Source organism: Frieseomelitta varia, unplaced genomic scaffold (assembly GCF_011392965.1).
Source record: "Frieseomelitta varia isolate USP_RPSP 00005682 unplaced genomic scaffold, Fvar_1.2 scaffold_212, whole genome shotgun sequence".
Classification (NCBI taxonomy): domain Eukaryota; kingdom Metazoa; phylum Arthropoda; class Insecta; order Hymenoptera; family Apidae; genus Frieseomelitta; species Frieseomelitta varia.
The window spans coordinates 157,791-178,758 of record NW_025109884.1 but is presented as its reverse complement, the minus strand read 5'-3'; the positions used below and the strand labels follow the sequence as shown (position 1 = coordinate 178,758).

General features: G+C 39.1%; 1 protein-coding gene and 1 long non-coding RNA gene across 2 annotated transcripts; both read left to right on the top strand.

Annotated features, from left to right (window-relative positions):
• The first annotated feature begins 4,861 nt into the window (after positions 1-4,861).
• LOC122527146 lies at positions 4,862-6,721 on the top strand. The gene is made up of 3 exons (XR_006306291.1): positions 4,862-5,127; positions 5,379-5,485; positions 5,550-6,721. It is a non-coding gene; the product is annotated as an uncharacterized LOC122527146 (long non-coding RNA).
• An 8,623-nt stretch (positions 6,722-15,344) lies between these two features.
• LOC122527200 (twist-related protein 1) lies at positions 15,345-19,668 on the top strand. The gene is made up of 2 exons (XM_043651171.1): positions 15,345-16,716; positions 18,944-19,668. The coding sequence occupies exons 1-2, from the start codon at positions 15,741-15,743 to the stop codon at positions 19,078-19,080; spliced, it is 1,113 nt and encodes a 370-aa protein (XP_043507106.1). The 5' UTR covers positions 15,345-15,740; the 3' UTR covers positions 19,081-19,668.
• Positions 19,669-20,968: the final 1,300 nt, after the last annotated feature.

The window sequence follows — 20,968 nt, the reverse complement described above, 5'->3', positions numbered from 1 at the left end:
CTCTGAATAATATTAACTTCTTGCGCTAGTAGAATGCCGTGCCACGCACGTTGGGATTTTTTTTGTCGCAAATTGCAACATTTCCTCAGTTTCAAATATATTTAAGTAAAAAGTAAAACAAATAATAAATTTATTACTTCTTAACAATTTCTATCCAATGATATCGTACCGACGAGTTCAAAAGAAGTAGAAAGCGACGAATTATTGTATATACGGTTCGGTCACTCGTTATGGTCCGCCAATCGGTTAATCAATGGTTCAAACAGTTTCGTCAGGCACGAAAGCACGACGAAGCAGAGAAAGATTAAAAAAGTCGGACGACGATTGCAGGATTTTCTAGTCTACGACGTTGAGTCGTCGGGATCGGAAAGGAAAGAAAGAAGGGAGACACGGCCGATTATGAAAAGTTTTTGTCGCTTTTGGCGCCAGCGGGTCGAACGCGACGCGCCTCCTCTTCCGTCCCCCCCAGGCTTCGAATAGCTAAAATCATCCCGCGTGCCAATTTCAAAGCCAGCGGCACGGACTGGCATCACGGAGGGGAAAAAGAAGAGGAGAAAGAAAAAAAAAAAAAAAAAAAAAAGAGGAGGACTCGTCTCTCGTTACACGTTCGTGGCACGGTGCATTTATTATCGTGGCTGCAGTCGAACGCGACGGTGACCGCGAGCGTGACACGCCAATTATTATTCGAGGTTAGAAAATGGAAGGTCGAAGGGAAGCTGAGAAACGAGGGATTTGGAGCCGAACTTGGGCTTTTGGGATACATCGAAGGAAGAAGAGGTTGGAAAATAAATATAAATGTACAAAAGACTTGGGAAAATATCCTGCAAGAAGGAGAAATTAGACAAAAGTAAATTTAAAGAGGAGGCATTCGAGAGTTCGATAGAGAAATTTTTTAGGAAAATGTATGGGAAGGACTTGGAAGGAAGAAGAAACCTATTGTTCTGTAGTTCCACTCGAAAAGAAGAGTGTGCGGAGACTGAGGACGAGTAGGCAAACGAATAAGAGAATAGTTTTATAGAAAGGAGCTAACTATAACATATAGCGGCAAGGCTACAGCTAGTTCTGACCTGATGCGATGGAGTTGGCTGAATTTCACAGTATCACGTCTGACACCGAGTTGGGACGACATTAGACAACAGCTGTCTCGACGAAACGTTGCAGCCGGCCGTGTCCATGACGTGATGCACCGTCACGGATGCAAGTGCGGACGTCTGTCACACCTGGCCACAAATATCGTACACATATTTCCAGCTTTCAGTATGAAAAAAACCACTTCCAGCTTCCACCAATCTCGTATTAATTTATGCTGTCTCTAATACTGAACATTTGCAATGTTTTTTCACTGAAACAGTCATCACAAATGACCAGACAACTTAATGAAATATCAAACAGTTTAGTAAAAATTGACGATTAGCAAAAATTGACAGGGAAGAACGATCTCTTCTTCCTGAGGAGGATTCATTTTGTATCGGTGACTCCATTACAGTTAGGTGGGACTCACCTGCCTTTTACCTGTTCTCGATTCTCCAATAGGAGATGGAGATACCTGTTCAGATGGAACTTCTTCTTTCACAACTGGTTTAAGACCCGCTAAAGTGCCAAATAAAATGGCGTTAGCCATCTTCCCTCGGTTTTTCTCCTTGTCTTATATTTTTTATTCGTGTTTCATAATATATCGTTTGTTAAGTACTCTCAAGTCAATTGTAGACAGTCAGTTTTCATTCATCTTTATCTCCCTTGCTGCATCATTTTATATTTTCCTAGTACACGCGTTACAGCTCGCTCTGCTGCCTTAATCACTTGCGCTGGCAACTGATTGCGGACCGTAACGAGCGACCAAACCGTATAAAAAATAATTCGTCGCTTTCTTTTTCAGCTCGCCGGTATGATATCACTTTATTGGATAGAAATTATTGAAAAGTAACAAATTTATTACTTGTTTTACTTGGGTTATACTTAAATAGACTTAAAACTGAGAAAATGTTGCAATTCTGGGACAAAAGAAAACCACTTCGGCCGCGACCGTGTGACATTTTGTCTCGACATTTTGTTAAAACTGAATATTTTTTAAAACTACGTTCATTAATGTCTCTTCGTGCAATCTGCACGTGAACTACGTTCGTTGATCCTTTTTCTTTCCCCGCGTTCGATTTTATTTGTGAAGTTCATCCCTGGAGACTGGTTTACCAGAAATTTACAAATTGCATCAGTTGGTAGCGTGTAGCAGCCCGCTGAAACAGCAACGATGAATCTTTCGTCGAGAAGATTCCGGCTAAGACCCGTATAGTAACCGGCGGGGGTTCCATGCGAGAGGAGAAAAAATAAGAAAGGGCACGCTTCCTCCGAATCGGGAAGTGTCGCGTGTCCTGATGGCCCACTCCTTCCGAGAACTAGGATCATTTGGATTCTCGACCTCCGACCTCGAACCGGTGCCGCTGGTCCTCCTGAGACGAATTCACCAGACCCTGCGAAAATTTCCGTGGCAATTAGTAGGTTCGACTCCATCATTAGTTTCAACTTTCAACATTTTTTTCTCTTAGTTCTTTCCATTCTTTTTTCTTTTTTTTTTTTTCTTTTTTCTAAACTTGCGGCTACTGTGTTAAACCTCTGACTTCTCTTCAGTCTTTTCACTCTCGAGGTATTGACTTTGTCTTTTAGTTTAGTTTGAGAAAATATCAGACGTTAGATACTTTCGCTATTATTAATTTGACTGTTGTTTGACTTTCGCTGTTAATTTATGTTAATTTGTGCAAGCATTTCTGAATCTTCAGTCTATTTTTTTAGATTTTGTAAATCTCTGGTGTTTGTTCTTGAGAAAATTAAAGGAGTGTGTCGGGGGGGAGAAACGACAATGGGGGGGGGGATCCTCCGAGGTTGGGAAGGAAAAGAGAAAATGAAAGACGTGGGGACCCCCACTGAGGAATTCAGAGGCCCATCCAGGCCACGACGATCCGTGAGGCCCTTTTTTTTCCCCCAATTCACATCGGGGACTCGACGATATTCACGTGGGTCTAATACCCCCTCGGAGACGTTGATTTGAGAAATTCAATCCAGACACCATAGTGGTCGTATCTGACATGAAGAGAATTTCCAAGCATTTCGACAGCCTGTGAAAATAATTGAAATCAGAAACAAGTCAATATTGTCGTTCCAGAAAACCAAGATATAATTCGACGAATTCGCCGTTTTTTAAAAGAAGATTGACAAAAATTGATTATTTATTATCAGTAACAATCTTAAATTATTAGAGTAACAACAGTCGAACCGTTGTTCAGAATTTTCAGTTGCGAAAATGAATTTTAAAATTTTTGTTAAATTAATTAAACATTGAGAATTCATTAAAAAAAAAAAAATAAAAAAGGAAAACTCGATCTCTAGATCTTTGGAAGAAGAGTATCGTACAAGAATTGATCGCGAGGTTCAGAAGGGGTTCAGAGAGCAGAAAAGCAAAGGTCAAGCGAGCAACCACTTGAGCAACCTGATGGCGAACACGTGTGTTTGAAGTAGGCATTTCTGAAATGCGTACAGAATTCGTGCATGTGCGTGGCAGAAAACAATAAGAGGGTCTTCTGTCAAGCTGCATCATTGTTTGCGAACAGCACCCGCTGTTTTCTTTCACTTCCGGTCTCTCTGTTACGTTACATTCCCCGAGAAAATATTCTTTTTCTCTCAAGGTAAATCTGCGAGATGAAGTTTAAAACAAACGAGAGAAGTAAAATTGTCAGAAAAAATGCTTGAAAATCACACCAAAACGAATAAGATGATTCGACAGGGGTTTTTCAGTCGAATTTTTCTGCGAAGAAGATATTATAATGAAGTAAAGTAATAAATGCGGTGGATCAGTTTCTGAAAGGTGGTGATTCGCAAATAACAAGACAGAAGATGAAAGCAGCTCGTTGACACCGCGACAACGCTCGCTAATCCCGGCTGTTAGCTTTGCAGGCTGAAATTTATCGTGCTCATAATCCGGGAACAGATGTGACTATCAGACGCAACTGTTTTCATCAATTTGTCTAGCCAACGACTATCCGTTTTCTCGGTAAGGAAACAACTATGTTGAAAATTAGATTTATACTTATTTAACAGGTGAAAGAAATATTCTCCATTAAGAATACTTGTCTGTGTTAAAAATGTTCTTCAATAGATTCTTCCCGTAAGATTTCAGTTATTCTTCTCGCGCGATGCAAACAATTGTTGAAGAAATTTTGGTAAAAATTTTTTACCCTGGTGGTGATACATTTTAGTAAACCAGCACAGATTTTCAAAAGTGTTCAATATTTGCCAAGAGTCTCAGAAGAATCAGTTTAACAGGCTTGTCTAGTTTTTAAGTTGCCCACTTTATTGAAACTAGATAAATAAGCTACATCGGCGCCTGAAAGAACACAAATATTATTTCAAACAAAAGAGCATAAGGTAATACGTGGAGTATATAAAATCCTATTTGTTTTATCAATTCTTCACAATCTCCAAGTAGAATATCATTACAAAATTTGATACAATCTGTATTTAATAGATAATGAAACTCTGATACATACTCTATGTATAGGTGTCAAATTTTCTAAAATTTCTTCACGTAACAAATTTATATAAGTTTAGATGTTACTTTTTACGTTGAAATTTAGCCCTTATCATAAATATTATAAAGCTGTGTTATACTCATACTTATATATATATATATATTAACATACATAATATTATAATGTATAATGTGTATATTAACATACATAATACTATAATGTGTAATGTGTATATTAACATACATAATATTATTATGTATAATGTATATATTAACGTAATATTTAATATTTAATAGACTAAAATTTCACAGATTGATCAAGTCATTTACTCATTCATAGATGAAAGGATGAAAAACCAATGATATCATACTTATTAATACAACAATGGAGGAAGATATGTCACGTGTTTCTTTCCCCTCCTTCGTGCATCTTGGCGTGTATCAAACGAGAGTTAGAAAGATTCGATTTGAATTGTACAAGTCTTCACAAAGATAATACCGGCGAAAGAATTCAAAGAAGACGACGATTTTTGAAAAGAACCGACGAGAAAGGAGGAGAGAGGAGGAGGTTGCAGAGAAGAAATTGTGTAACGTCGATTCTTTACGCCCTTGTAAGACGACGGACTTAATGAAACGTAATTCATTCCCATGCACCTTGAGGGAGACATCGTCTGGCGAACACATGTCCCCTTTGGATTTTATCCATTGGGAAAAAGTGCGCCCTTCGTCGCACGACATTGGCCGCCGTCGAACATTGAAACTCGAACTCGCTAATTCTCCAGATGCTGTCTCGCCTCAAAGGGTTATTAAACGTATTTTTCGCTTTCTCTCTCTATTTTTTTTTTTTTTTTTTTTTTTTAAGTTCGATCTCCACGACGTCGTCTCAGCTTCAAAAATTGGACGAAAATGTGGACGCGATTCAGCTACTCTCACTCTGTTGTTACAGATGAAGATCAAAATAGAAGATCGGTAAGAAAAATTACTTCTCTCTTGTCTCTTTGTATCTTTGCACTAAAATGGAATTACGTTACAGGGTTTGAAAGAGCAAAACGTCAGACAACAGTTGGCCCCGTGTAAATGATAAAGTATCGGTGATAACAAGGTTACAATTTCGTATGTCATTCGTCAGAACTCTGGCAGATGAAGATACGCTTACGTTGACAATGTTAGATCATTCGCATTCTTCTCAAATTAATGATTGTGTGACCGAGACGATTATATTGACTGAGAAGTGATTAGACAACTGTGCGCGATCAGTCGATGATCCTGGTTGCGACTGATATGTAAAAGGATTGCATAATGTGTGAAACGATGCGTTTACACCGGTTGCACAGCCGACTCGGTACAGTGATCCCTCAGCGACAATAAACAAATGGCGACGACGGAAGTGCAGAAACGCCGCGTCGTCGGCTGTTTGTTTGATTTTCAGGTCGACTTTCTTTCTGGCGGCGTCCGCGACGTCGACGGCCGCCGTTGACGACCCGTGTGTACCGTGTATACATCAGTTCCAGAACGCGGTTCCTCTAACCGTGAGAGAGGACCACCCTGATCGTCGTCGTCGCGACTACCATAACAACACGCTACTTATTGTCTTCCCGAACCAATATTGCGAAAGTAACGATTCCACTTTCATTTGCATATTGTAAAAAAAAATTGTAATCTCTCGTCGATTGAACTGATTTTTCATATCTATCTCTCTCTCTCTCTCTCTCTCTCTCTCTCTTTTTGTTCGTGCAGGTTCGTCAAGAAAGAAAGAAAACATGGTCTAAAGACGTTGCGAACGTTGAAGCATCATCTGTACAGAATGATTGAATGTACATAGAAATGGAACGTGGAAGACCTTTAAAATTTTGTGGGGAAAACCAGCAATAAATCCACTTAACTACCTGTGTGCCCATGGTCAATTTTAGAGAATTCTTCCAGTATTACGAAAACTTTGTATTGTTTTATTAGCCTCTGTAATCCAAAAGTACGGTCAAGACGTATTTTCCCAGTACCAGCTGGTCATTATATTCGGCACCTTCCTTCGCAACAAATTCGATTAGAATCGAACGTTAGATCATTGAAGGATTCAAGATTCGATGGATAGACAGTCCATTGAATTGTTATTTTGTGTATATATTTTATTCTGGCTCGTTAACAATTCTTGGAATATTAATATAGGAAATTTTATACGGTAGTGATTAACTTTAGAGAGTATTAATAATACAGTATAAATAAATAAGATGACAATTTATTGAGAATAAAGAAAAAATTCCTGCAATATATCTGTTAATAATTAGTAGTGTTTTAATTAGTAATTCTTACTGATACATTATTAAAATAATAATGTATAATAATAATATCATAATTAATATTATTTGAGTTATTAACAGGCTCCAGAAATCGAATTTGAAATGTAAAATTATTATCAATTAAAGAACTAACGATAAATATCAACATCTCAATACTTACTGATAGTTTTAGAAACAAAATTAGGATAGTTTTAGAAACAAAAAGAGATGTAAAATTGAAGAGTTAGTAATATTACGGAACATTAATATATTTCATGTAATAATTTACCGATGGATCTTTTGTTAATTCTTTGTTGTTGATCGTGTCAGTTGAATTTGTCGTTAATTCTTTGATTAACATCTCCTTCCAATTTTAAATAAAATACGATTTAAAGTTAATTGATAATCAACGTAATTTTATTAGATTCTTAAATAATTTTATTGGAAATAAAAATTTATTGCTATTATTAATATTATTTCATCATCAGCTTTCCTGTCGTAATTCTGCATTCACCGGAGTACTGAAGGCTTCATTGGAAATGGAAATTCTCGAAAAATTAAGTTATCTGGGTTTTCCCCACAATTTTCGAAAAATTCGAATACTCTGGGTTTTCCCCAACATTTCTCATCATAATCCTCCAGTCGACTACTAGTACCGTGTACATTTTAATAATCACAGTGACGAAAATTAGCACCTTCAAAGCCCCTGTCAAGCTCAAGGGATGATCCATAGTATTTGGGATCTTTTATTTACAATCTTCGTACAATGAACTTTGTACACTCTTAAACAGATGTTTCCTATTTCTTTAGTGGCGAAGAATTGAATTTTGAATTTGAAAGTTCAAGAATATTAATAATTAGCAATTGTAGAACTTGAAATGTTTATTAATTAATTTAGAATTACATAAAAACAACGATAAAATTGAATGTTAATTAAAAATCAACTCCTCTTTGTGTTGAGTGCTTTTTTTGTTTGTAGCAGATAAATATTAATAAATAGCGAAAACAGCAGTTTACAATATATCTGGTTGAATGTTCTCAGATTGTGTTAGACATTCTCAGTATTTAAATTCTAGAATTTATCTGTTCAGAAAACATTTCGATACAACCTTAGGATCATTGTTTAATTTGTAAGTTCCAATTCGAATAATTACATTCATTTGAATAATCTTGTTATCACGTTCAGAATCATATTTATTATAATTTTATTCAAATTGCTGTTTGTTCAAGAAATCTTCACGCAAGGTCTCGGCATCACTTCCAGATTTTCTGGCATGTTGGAGCAACAAGTGAGGAACAACAGATAAGCAACGTGACCGGAATCTCATTAAAAGTGTATGATCACCACGTGTCCGCCAAATTTCTGTATTTTGTCTTGTACAACTGGTAGAAGTCCTGACATGTGTTCACCAGAATTTGCAGAGAGGTCAGTGATGCTGGATCGTTCAGTGCAGACAGGTAGAAGGAGCAGTCGCTTTTCAAAAAGAAACAGACCCATGTAAGAAAGAAAAATATCAACCGTCCGTAGGATAGCTCCACAATCCTGGAGAAGCACATGATGAAAATAATAAATGAAATTAAAATGAAGAACTATTTCGAAAATATTGCTTAATTCAGTGTATTAATATCTGTCTTAATTTTGATCTACAGGTGATTTTAAAGATTTGCTGAAACGTACATGAAAAATAAATTAATTTCATTGAAGTGAAAACTCTTGCTCGCTGAGACTATGAATGAATTTTGAAAGTGATTGAAAAAATCGTCACAAACAAAAATGTAAGAGATACACAGCGATTCTATATAAGTAATTCACGAATAGTTTTCTAAATAAAAATATCTACGTGTACTATAGTTTGGAAATTGTTTCGAGTATCTGAAGATACTTCAAATTTTCGTCAGAATGGAAGAGAGTAAACAGTTCTTTTGAATGGGAGGGAAACCAGGAGCACGAGAGACGAAAAATTCGAATGATCTTCATGATTCTCTTGAATGGCGACAAGTGCCTCTCACAATGCTGACCCTCTTGACTTTAACACGAGTGTCAATGGTGTACTCCTGTCGTTTTACCTTTCATGTTCCCTCACCGTTGACCGGAAATTATTTTAGAGCCGTTGTAAGAATCAAATTAACCCTTTTACGTGTATCATTCATCTGTGACTCAAAAACATTATTCGAGGGTTAGAATTAAGACATTTCCTTCAATAACGAAAAGTTTTTGATTTTCTGTCACTTTCCATTTATCGTAGATTTTACATTTTTCTGTATCTTCAATTATTTTGATTACGTTAAATTTTCAACAGTAGAAAAAGTATCTTTTATGAGATCGTGAGATAATGACTTTTAAAAAATAAATAAATGTAAACGTGTCGGTTAGCGGGCAAGTTGAGTCGTCGAAAAAAGTCGACAATCCACTTGTTTTCAATGCAAATGTTTTTCTAGTTTGCTCGTCTGAATTACTCTGTGACTTTCACTGATTAGCGATCTTTTCACTTCATCCGAGATTTACCCTTACAATCTTCTAAGTCCCCTTTTTCAAATAACATTGCCAAATAATTTTCTATCAAAGTTTTGGGTCATTCACGTAATAAATGGAACGATTCAAGCGATGAAACGATACTCGTGTAATTGTTAATTTTGATTACAGATGTTAAATTGTGAAAATTCATGGTTATTTGATTTTCGTCAGCAAGCCGAAACAAGTGCAGAAAAAATTCATGTAGAAAGTCAACGAAGGAAGTTGAAGGTCTTGAGAAATATTTTGAAATAACCAAAGAACATCTTGAGCATCGACAATTGTCTAACCGCACGTTCATGTTGCAGTAAATCCTGTACGGAAGCAGTTAAAGCAAGTAACGTTGAAGAGGTGAACCGCAACGAACGATGGACACGACGAACTCTTCTCGAGAAGGAGAGGATCTCCTGATCTGCGAACAGGATGTGAGGCGCTCGGCCGATTTTCGGCCCGTAAACTTGAAATATCCACAAGTGGATACATTGGAAATATCTTCAATGGCTTTTCTCGGCTGACGTTATTGCCGACGTGCTGTTCACAGAGTGTCCCTGAGTTAGGCCGTGCGCATTATAAACGCTGCCTTTACGATCCGCGTCGACAGATAGTTTCTACAATGTTTGCACTTGCACCGGTGCCGTCGTCTTCGCCATGTGTCGAACATACGGCACCATTATCCCGGAGGAGCCCCAGAGGCAAAAGTTGCATATTTTTCGGACACGAAAACTGCATAAATCTGAGAAGTTGCCTTCAGTTACTTGGTTTTACTATGGAGTCTATGTCACTGTGGAATCTCTCTTGAATAAAATGGAGATCGATTTTGAGGCTGTATTAAAACTCTCGGAGAGTTTTGTACGTACTATGTACACATACTTGTGACAGAAATTTCATTTTTCCAGAAGCAAATTATCACATCAGATTTTCCTTTTATTAATTATTTCATCTTGTCGGATTGATTACTCGAATGTATGTGTTATTTATTTTAATTTGTTGATAATTGTCTTATTAATTTCACCTTTTTGCTTTTATTATTTGTCATTTTCGTTTAATATTATTTTCGAAAATATTATTTTTTTATTTTAAATTTAAATTGTACCTTTGGTTTATTATTAACTAAACAGTTGTGTAACACGGGAGAGCAAACAGTATTGATCAAACTGTTTCTTCCTTTCAGTAATAGAATATGGATTTTTAGGCAAACAGTTGTGGGTTCATTTTTTTTTTTTTTTTTTTTTTTTAAAACGATTTTACATCATGTAATGGAGGGGACATTCAAAAAATTTCATCGTGATTAAATCCAGCATGATTAAGATCTTGAAGATTGAAATTTTCTCTTCACGAAGCCTTAATATTCGTTGTACTTTTTTTCACTATTTTATTATTGAACGTGGAAAATTAAGGTTACGAAAGGTGACGACGTTCTTCTAATATTCGTTTAATCAACGTTCAATAAAATGATGAAAAAGAGTCATACAAGGAGTCATTGTAAAGGAGAGAGTCCGATCTTCAAAATGACGATGAATCTGGTTACGAGAAACATTTTTTTATACTTTCACACACGTCTGAATTTCTTTTTAGAACTTTCGAGAAAGAAGTATCCTCGTTTTTCTATTGTACATTGACCATTCGCATCTTTGAAAATAATTAAGAGCTTTAAGAACTAATGAGTAGAAGCTTCACGCTTTAAAATGAGATCCAGTAAGTGGATCACTATATGATTTTTTCTTTACCAAGTTATTGACAATTATTGACATTTTCATTGTTCATAGTCACACTTTTCACAAAAGGACAAGAACAAAAGTATAGATACATACAAGTATGCAACAATTGGTAAGTATACAGTCATAATCTGTGACATGTGTCTGCAAGTATATCCTACACCTGAAAATCAAAAACGTAGAATAAAATTTTTCTAATTGACGCTTTCTTTTTAAGAAGATTCAATTTAATGATGATACATTGCTCCATACCTTCTCGTCATGGGAAAAGTTCAAGGTCACAGATGTTGCATGGAGACTTTCACCATCTTCCCTGCAACGAGAACTATTTTCGATGGATTGTCCAACACATGTTTCGTGTTACCATCGAGCTTGTAAATACAAATTCAGCATGGTCGACGCAACGATACATGAACCACCATTTTGTACCTGTTCTCCTTTAGAGACCATAAATCATCCTGAAAATTGTAACCACGCAAGTGGACAACAATCCCATCGAACGAAAAGAGTTTCCTTGATATCACTTTATGAAGATTCATAAAATCGAAAAATTTTTCAGTCAGAATGACATTGAAAAATATTTAAAATATCCTTCGTAGGTATCTTTTTTTATTAATATCTCAATCAGTTATCAATATTTTTATTTATAATATTATTTCATCAATTTATTATTGTATTTATATCTATGTTTTTTTTTTTATAGATTACGTTATACCAACGTCGAGAAATTATGATCTACGAAGTGAATGATCTGTCCTCGATTTCGATTTCGTTCGTGCACGTTGCATTGTGAACGAATCCATCTTTTCCATGGAGAGAGGGAAATTTCTCGGGGAAATTCTGGGTTTTTCCCATCTTTTAGAAAGGGAGAGGGTAATTCCTCGGGAAAATCCTGGGTTTTTCCCACTATAAATTGTCCGGTGTCCTTTTATGTCCCTCTAGGGAGAGGCTTGCTCGAAGGTACGTGCACCACGCTAGTGCTAATTGTTTTACTGGTGGCTGAATTCAATCTGAAACACCGAATCACCTTCACGGCTTTAACGTTGTAAACAGAATAGTGTCCATAAATCCCCATCGAATCGGATTTACTGTGACAGCGCACTGCCTTCGAGGAATTACTGAGCGGCCCCCTTGCCTCTAAACAAATTGTTCAACAACAGGTAGGTTGAAAAATATGTCCGTTCACCTGGAACAGAATATTGTCTTCACGCGACGATATTTTTGAACACCACCGTTGTGAACGGGAGTCATCTTATAGATCATCTTCTACCGGTATTTTTCAATTTAATCAACGATAACTGCCTTTTGTGTGATCTAAAAAATTTTACAAGATATCAGAGACAAAGATTCTGTAGTAAGTAAATAATTAAAAGTGGTATAGAATTTTTAATATCTCGGAATCCTCTTTCCTTTAGTATTTGTTAACAATCGTAACGTTTCCCTTAGACGAATTCCCCTCGCGACTAACAAATAATAAATTAGAAATCCACTTGACGCCATGATCAACTTGTTAATTGTAATTCTTTTTTCTTTTCAATTCCAGTGTTGCGGGCAACAAGCATGATAAATCAAAGAAAAATAAAGAAGAGCCTGTCGTTGCAGCATCTTGAACAGCAGCATTTCCAAGTACGAGAAGCATAGTTTAACGTTGGAATTTGAAAGAGCGTAATCTGCTTTCCGGGTGGGAAGGAAGGAAGGAAGGAAGGAAGGAAGGAAGGAAGTGACAAGGAGCATAAATCAATTTGTTTTCGTTGTTTTGATGAATAAGGAAGGACGAGGGAGCGGTGGAGGAGGAAGAGGAGGAAGAGAACCATAAACTGTTAGACGCTGGCAGAAAAAGGGAGGCTCCGAGGGCTCTTAACCTGCAACGGTGCGCGACGAGGCACACGCACACACTCACACACACGCATGTGCGCCGATTAAACGCGACCCAGTACGCGCAATTAAGCCCGCGTTAATATCGTGAAACGGTGCATGCGGCAGGAACGCGCGCACGTGTACAACCCCCTTGTACTCTCGGGGTGGAGGACCTGAATAGCAACGCCCAATTTAATTTCGTCCCACGTTCTGAAAGTTAAAGTTTACAAATCTTACACGTAAGAACGATAAGAGCGACAAGAGGCGAGGAATTTATCATTTTCTTCTTCGTTTTTTTGAATTTTAGAGGCGAAGAGGAAGAGAGCACGAACAACGAAGACAACGTACAATAACTTGGACTACGCGAGTATCGAAAAATCAGGTGGATGTACAAGAGGAGAATGAACGTACAACATCATCGTTCGTGATTTTCGGCATCGAGGAGCGGAAGACGAGAGGGAGAGAAGCGGCGAGTTATTCGACTTTGATCAGCATCGAGTATTATTTTGGTGTTTGGCCACGTTATTTATCGGCCTCTTTATTGGCGATCTGATTTTCAGTTGGCCGCCAGCCAGGACGCGGGATTTTCTGCTCGGTCGTCTCGCTTCCGAGAAGATGAAGCCACGCTAATGTCTTCACTTTCGATAAACGTTTCCAAACGTCGACGACGAACCATCTCTTGCCCTCTCGGGGCTCTCTCTCAAACGTTGGAAAATCTCTCGGAGAGTTTTCACCTTGGATCGTCGCCTATTAACAACGACGCGGCGAGAATTTCTAACGTGCCTCCTTGAAATTACGCGAGGTGAGAAAAGGAGAATCATCCGTTATGGAAGTGAGAGTTTTTGTCGCGCGTTGCGGATGATTTTAACGAAAGGAAGAAGCTGACAAGTGCAACGTGTCCTACGAAACTAACATAAATGCTCACGTTTCATCCTGAAGATCCTGATGATCGAGTTTCTTATTCAACGACGATGAGTTGATGAAATCACACTCATTGCCGTTCTTACGATTCGAAGGAGGCAAACGACACGCTGGTTTTCTAACTTTGAAGAAACGAACCAACTTAATGCAACTAGATCGATACGGCAAACTGTTTGAAACGAGTTTACACTCGTCTTTTCGTATTAAGGAAGAATTCTACGCAGACGTGACTGAATGAGGGAGGGAAGGAATGGTTAAATCACTGGGCCGAGTAGGAATACCGTGAAAGCTCGAGCCACGGAATTTATAGACACCTTCAAAAGAGCTTTCGTCCGTCACAACAAACACGTTCCAGCAATCCAGCTTGGTCATCCATCACCTGATGAGCCACCGTTGAACGCGTTGGATCTCCACTTGCTTCTCTCGCGTGATTTTCAATCGTTCCCGCGCCCCGTGCGTTAATTCCAACTCCGCGAAAACGGAGGAACATTCGCAGTCTGTCTGCGCGCCTTCTGGCGATGCCTAATGCCTTGTTGATTTGCACTTTTGTTGCTTCGAACGATTTATTTTCACGACATCAAGATTATGTGTGTGTGTGTGTGTGTGTGTGTGTGTGTGTGTGTATGGTTACGTCGTAGAAGTGTAAAGTTGAAGCAGTGAATGAGGTAAAATCGGTATTTTGGAATCAGGGTGATCAATAATATGCGAAATTATTGGAGTAAAATTTTTAGGAAATTGAGCCATTTGTCACGTTTGTCGCGGACAAATTTGAAAGAAGATTCGTATTTAGAAAAAAAAAAAAAAGAAAAAAGAAGCAACAAAAGCGTGGGAGGAATAGCGCGCTTTCGCGCCATTTCGTGGCAAGCGAATGCAAAGTTACGCATATCGGAGCCGTGTGTTCCTAGCTAGTCCCTCGCTTTATTCTCACTGGCTCCTCGCGATATAAATATTCAACATGGGTCGTCCCTCAAGCGTTCCATCCTGCTCCGTCATACCTCACTCTCTTACTCGCGCGCGGCCATCTATCTCGTCCAACCTCGAGCCTCTCGAGCTTTCTCTTTCTCTTCACTCTTGCGGATCAAGATCAACGAAGCCAACGGAGGGAAAGATCATCAATCATTCCGCGTAAAACTCTATAAAATCTCCGTCAACAAGGAAGGCACCGAAAGCCAAATACTCGGATGAAACAACACACACTGTGCGAGAGTAACACATCTCGCAAATACACAGCTGCATTACTCTCTCCAAAGAGAGAACTTTCGCGGAGCGACGCAAGAATAATAAAGAAGTAAAAAGGAATCGGCTTTTCGTTTCAAGATGAAGAGAGAAGGAAAGTGATAATAATTATTAAATGGCGAAAATGGTATAGATTAAATTCCACTTTCACCTCCTCCCTGCCGCGAGTTTCTCTTCTACCTCTTTGACAGTGGCTATAGAGCTTGGAGGATCGCGCGTTCTCCAACCTCCGGAACCCCTCTTTTCTGTCTTCTTGTTCCCAACGACAGTATTTCGTGGGTGGGGACTAACTAACAGACCTGACGGATAAAAGAAACCGCGGCAGAACGAGAGAGAGGGGCCAGGTAGGGGAGTAGCGCGAGTCAGAGAGTAGGGGTTCCACCGTCGGAGGCGGGGTTCTTCCCGGTCTGTCGAGTAGGGGCAATCCCGAGGGTCGGTTCCTTCAGACGAGTCTTAACATTCGAACCGGTGTCTTCGTTCTTAAACACAGTAACTAACATAAGTGCAACACTAGCCTTTTATGATAGATTCACGGTAACAATCCAAGTTTCTCGTGGTCCACAGATCGTCCATGAATTTCGATCAGAAGCACCGCCGTGTTTAGTTGACGATTGAGTTAAACTGCGCACCGAGTGTCGCCCGAAAGATGCCCGATCGTCAGTGTGATCGAAGCACTTGACCGAACCTCGGAGGAAAGTGAAGTTCGAAACATGCAGAGCACGCAGCCACCGGTGAGCCTCCAGGCGAAGCGGATCCAGGGGTATTACCTTCTGAACAACGACACCAGCGCTGGACTTCCACACAGCACTGGCAGTTCAGCCAGCAACTCGCCGAATCACTATGGCAGATTCTCGCCACCGACGCGTCTGATGGACCTAAGCAGCCCGCCGCAGCACAGAGACCTGTCCGGATACCAGAATCACCATCATGTCCATCATCATCATCATCACCAGACGCTGTACCAGGAGCAGAATTACTTGATGTACGAGAACGCCGGCGAGGAGAGGAGGTACCAGGAACATCATCCGAACGGGAAAATTCTCAGAGAGCTTCAGACCGAGTATGACACACGTCCCCACGACAATTCCCCGGGATTTCTTTCGGACCACAGCAGGGATCACGAGCAGGGCATGTACCTGACACCGTCGCCTCAGATGTACTCCTCCGGGAGCGAGGAGCCCAGACAGCAGCCACAGCAAGGTTACCACCACGTGGAGCCGGTCGAGTACAAGCCAGATGTGATGGAGTACAAGCCCGACATGGAGGAACAGCAGAGGTACAAGCAGCAGATGGAGATGGCGCAGATCACGGAACCGTCCTCCTCGACAACGAGCTACGGGACGGAGCAGTCCAGGGGAGGCTGCGTGAAGAGGAAGAGAAAGTCGAGCAGCATCGAGCCCGAGTCCGAGACGGAGAGCAACGCTTCATCGACGAGGAGCAAGGTTAGGAGAAGAAGCGGGGCGACGTTCGAGGAGATACAGAACCAGAGGGTGATGGCTAACGTGAGGGAGAGACAGAGGACTCAGAGTTTGAACGAGGCGTTCGCCGCCCTCAGAAAGATCATACCGACGATGCCCAGTGACAAGTTGAGCAAGATTCAGACGCTGAAGCTTGCCACCAGGTACATCGACTTCCTGTTCCAGGTGTTGCACTGCAACGTAGAGAACACCGACACCGAGGACCTTGGTGAGTGTTCGGTAGCTTTGCTGAAAGGTTCTTGGCTGTAATTTTCTTTTTTTTTTTTTATTTATCTTTCCTTTTTTTTTTTCTGGGGCTCTTTCTGGTGTTAACTTGTTTAGATCTGTAACGTTTGAAATGGTGTCTCTTCTCTGAATCTGAAATTTCAATATTGACGTATAAATTTGGTTGTTGAAGCAAATCAACTTCATTAACTTTGAGAGGAAATATTAATGCATATACAATATACCTTATTGAATCAATAGAGATCACTAATCTAAAATTAGACGACCAAGTTTAATTATTAATTTTAAAGTAAATTGTTACAATCCAATGATACAGTCACAAAGATTAATATAATTCTTCTTTGAACGAGCGTAGCCTATATAGATGCTTCGATTTTCGTACAAAATCGCCTTCATATCCAGATAAATAGGACGCGTATTACACGCGCCTAAGCACGAGTCTCGATGCTGAAGCAGCAATGCTTGATAGCAAGTAGTATAACGTCTCCGTCGGCACCTCCCAGTCAAGTAGCACGTGTTTATAGAAACTGGCTCGCGTTTGTTTAAAGTGGTCCACATTATACAGACCCCCGTGAAGAGGTGGCCTCATGATTCGAATGTCAGAGACCACGTTAAGCAACCGTGTCATCATCTCTACAGCCCCACCGTTTCAGGTAAACATCTTTTTCTACCGGACTTGGTTTGTCGCCGGCCAAACAATTTCTCTTTACAGACTGATACTGCGAGCAAACAGGGAATGAAAACGTTCGCGTGAAGCCCCTGCTACTTGTGTTTCAATAGAAGCAACATTTATCTCTTATTTGTTACTTAGGTTAGTCGCGCTCGACCCCGAGGTTAGAGTACTTTTGAAAAATGTTTGGACTATTCTGAAGTGTCGTTTGCAGTTTAGATCATTGCGATGGCTTTTGAGAAGAAAACAATTTGGGTTATAATTCTGAAATTAATATTTTAGGGTCGCTGGAAGAGGCAAAGACTTATAAGAGTAAAATTCTTTTGTTTCTCGAGTGGCTCGACTTCCAAAAAAATTCGAATGATTCTAAAATTTCGAGTTATTCTAGAATTAATATTTCAGGATAAAATTTCCTTGTTCATCAAGTGGATAGACTTGTAATCAATTAAAAAAAAAAAAATCCCAAATTTGGGCTCTTCTACAATTCTGCTTATTAAATAAAAATTAGGGCTATATTCTACAATTCTGTTTATTAATTAAAAATTAGGGGGTTTCTAAAAGTGTGAGGTTTTCTTGTTCCTCAAGTAGCTCGACTTGCAATCAAATTGAAAAGAATTCCCCCGAATGTCTCGGGCTTGAAATTAAACACTTGCACTGATTGCGGACCATAACGAGTGACCAAAACCGTATACAATAATTCGTCGCTCTTTTTTTGATCCTCGTATCGGCACAATATCACTGGATAGAAGTTATTGAGAATAATAATAAATTTATTATTTGTTATTGTCTGGGTTATACTTAAATATACTCAAAACTGAGGAAATATTGCACTTTTGGGACAAAAAATTCTCAACGTGCGTGGCACGTCATTTCAACGCAAGAGGTTAACTCGCTCGTGTCACATCTTGTCGCTTCTCCTTTCGACACACCTGCTTTAGAGACAAGCTTTGAAACTTTTAGCAGCTATCGTTCTGACGTTTGTTTGGATTATTTTTCAATAATTTCTTTCAATCACTAAAAATCTAATTAATTAATTTCTCTTGACTAGTTAGTCAGAGATCCAAACCTCGAGATCCCAGGTTTTTAACTCCCTTGCGACTGGTTCGCGGACCATAACGAGTGACCGAAACCGATATATACGATAATTCGTCGCTTTCTTCTTCTTTTGAAAACTCGCCGGGACGATATCACTGGATAGAAATTATTAAGAATTAATGAACTTATTATTTGTTCTGGATTACATTTAAATGTACTTGAAACTGAGAAAATGTTGCAATTTGGGGCAAAAAACTTACGTCATTCCTAGCGCAAGAGATTAAGATTGAGAACTTTTACAGTTCCAAACTTCTACACTCGTAAGTTTCCGTCAGTTCCAATACTCAGTGTTTCGCGTGTTTTGTAACTTGCAATTAGTCCAGTGACTCGCGACTCCAAATTGTTGCACAGTCTCAAAATTCGACAGCCTAGAATTGCGTTACACACCGGAAACGAACCACTCTCTAAGGGAATTAATCAGTCTCGATTTTCAATCTTCTTGCAGGCGAGAGAAATTTAAGGAGCGCTGTCCTGGCCGCCAGGGAAATAACCACCTCGTCGTGTAGTTACATGGCCCACGAGAAACTCTCGTACGCTTTCAGCGTTTGGAGAATGGAAGGCGACTGGAACTCGAATACCTAGCGAACGTTTCTCTCCAGTGCGATTTCTCGACGATGCAAAATGTCACATCTCGACGACTTTTTTGCACTGTCACAGCTTCGACGAATATTCGGGTAACGTCTCGTCTTTCGCGGGAGGGATTGACACTTTGTGCGCGCGCGTGTTCTTGGTGAAACGATACGTCGATCTGTTATTTTCGCTGGCACGAGAGTATCGAGCATGAAAAAAAGAAAAAGAAAAGAAAAAAAAATTGTGATTCCTCGGGATGAAGAGGACCTGCCTGTGTTTTGAAGCATCTACGTCACTGCGTAGGAATGTTGGTAACATTAGTCGATTTCGACGCCTCTTCGCGAAGAGATATTGAAAGTACGCGTGTTCTTCGTAAAACCCGCGAGGCGCCGATTTCGTATTTTTGCTGGCACGAGAATATCGAAATTGAGCGCGAGAATGATTGAACATTGAATGGTTGAGCATTGATAATATTAGCAGAGACTTGGCAAGTGCCGAGTTATCCTTTTCTGCAATTTTCTTTCTTTTTTTTTTTCCTATGAAATTTCTTGAGTTACGAAATTGACAACTGGACAGCGGATTTTCGTGGAAATTCACGTTTAAGAGACGAGGATACTTTGAATATTTCATATGCTCTTGAAATATTATCGGCCTTGAAATATTCTGTGCATTTTTGTGCTCTCAAGTTCTCCATAAATCCGCAGTCTGTTTATAATTATATTATATTATAACGTATTGATAATTTTCTTCGTTTTATCGCCAAACTTTTATTAAAACATTATTCCTGATAACTTGCAACTTGTACAATTCTGTTGATATTATCACGTAGCTGAATTAATTACGCAAAGTGAATCATTAATTAGGGATTCATTATTCGCGCGAATATTCAGATTGCACTAAGTTATCCTATTTCTTTTAGAGCACCTGTTTCACTTGATTTGAAAATTGTCCTACACATTCTCTGATTACACATTCAGTGATTAGTGCACTGTGGATATTCGCGCTTTGCTGCGTAACAATATGCAAAGTATCCAAATTTATTTCGATCCTGTTGCGATAGATTTAATAAACGTTTGATGAGTTTGGATACTTGGTTCCAAGTTGTACGTTACTTTTACGATTAATAATCGGAGCAATTAGGGTTAATAGTTCTACTGATAATATATAAAGTTCAATGTAAAAAGTAGCTCGAATTTATTATACTATTTATCACGGAAGAAAGATTTTTCTTGAAGTTTCTTAAGTATTCTAAATGCGAATTTAACGTCCACAGTGAAGCTCACGGCGGTGAGAAGAGATACGCTGTCACACTTGTTGATCATCGTGCCTGAAATTAATTACCACCAATGATTTCTTGCGGAGAATCCACTGAGACGTTCTTCATTGGCCGCTGTTCGAAATACAATCACGATGCGTGCGTGGAAACTTACGTTGTGGAACTTTGGTTCGTACGACATAATAACCAATAATTTACGGTGGAAACGAAGAGTGTTTGGCCGGCTAGCCAATTCCTCTGCAATCTCTGCTCACCTCATAAATGACGAGAAAATCATCGTCTCTTCTTGCTAGTAATTTTAACGCACCTAATTGTAAAAAAAATTCGAAATTCCTTTAACATTTATGATCTCGAGTATTATTCGTAAACTTTCTGATTGTTAGGGGTAGTGAATTTAATTTTTTCCTTTTTTTCTTTAATTATTGAAATTGTTCACTTGCCAAGGCATAAACTTCGCTCTCTCGAAGAGTAGAAATATAGTTATTGAAAAGCATGGAAATACGAGGACGAGGTTTTAATCCTTTCGCATGTTTCACCCAGACGAAGATTGGTTGGAGTGGCCTCTTTTTTAAAATGTTTGCCGACAAACGTCGAGAGGACGTCTACCGCGTTACAATGAAGTCA

Coding starts and splice junctions, on each gene's coding strand:
- LOC122527200 (XM_043651171.1), top strand. CDS start 15,741: ATGCAGAGCACGCAGCCACCGGTGAGCCTCCAGGCGAAGCGGATCCAG. Junction 16,717..18,943: donor CACCGACACCGAGGACCTTG/GTGAGTGTTCGG, acceptor ATCTTCTTGCAG/GCGAGAGAAATTTAAGGAGC.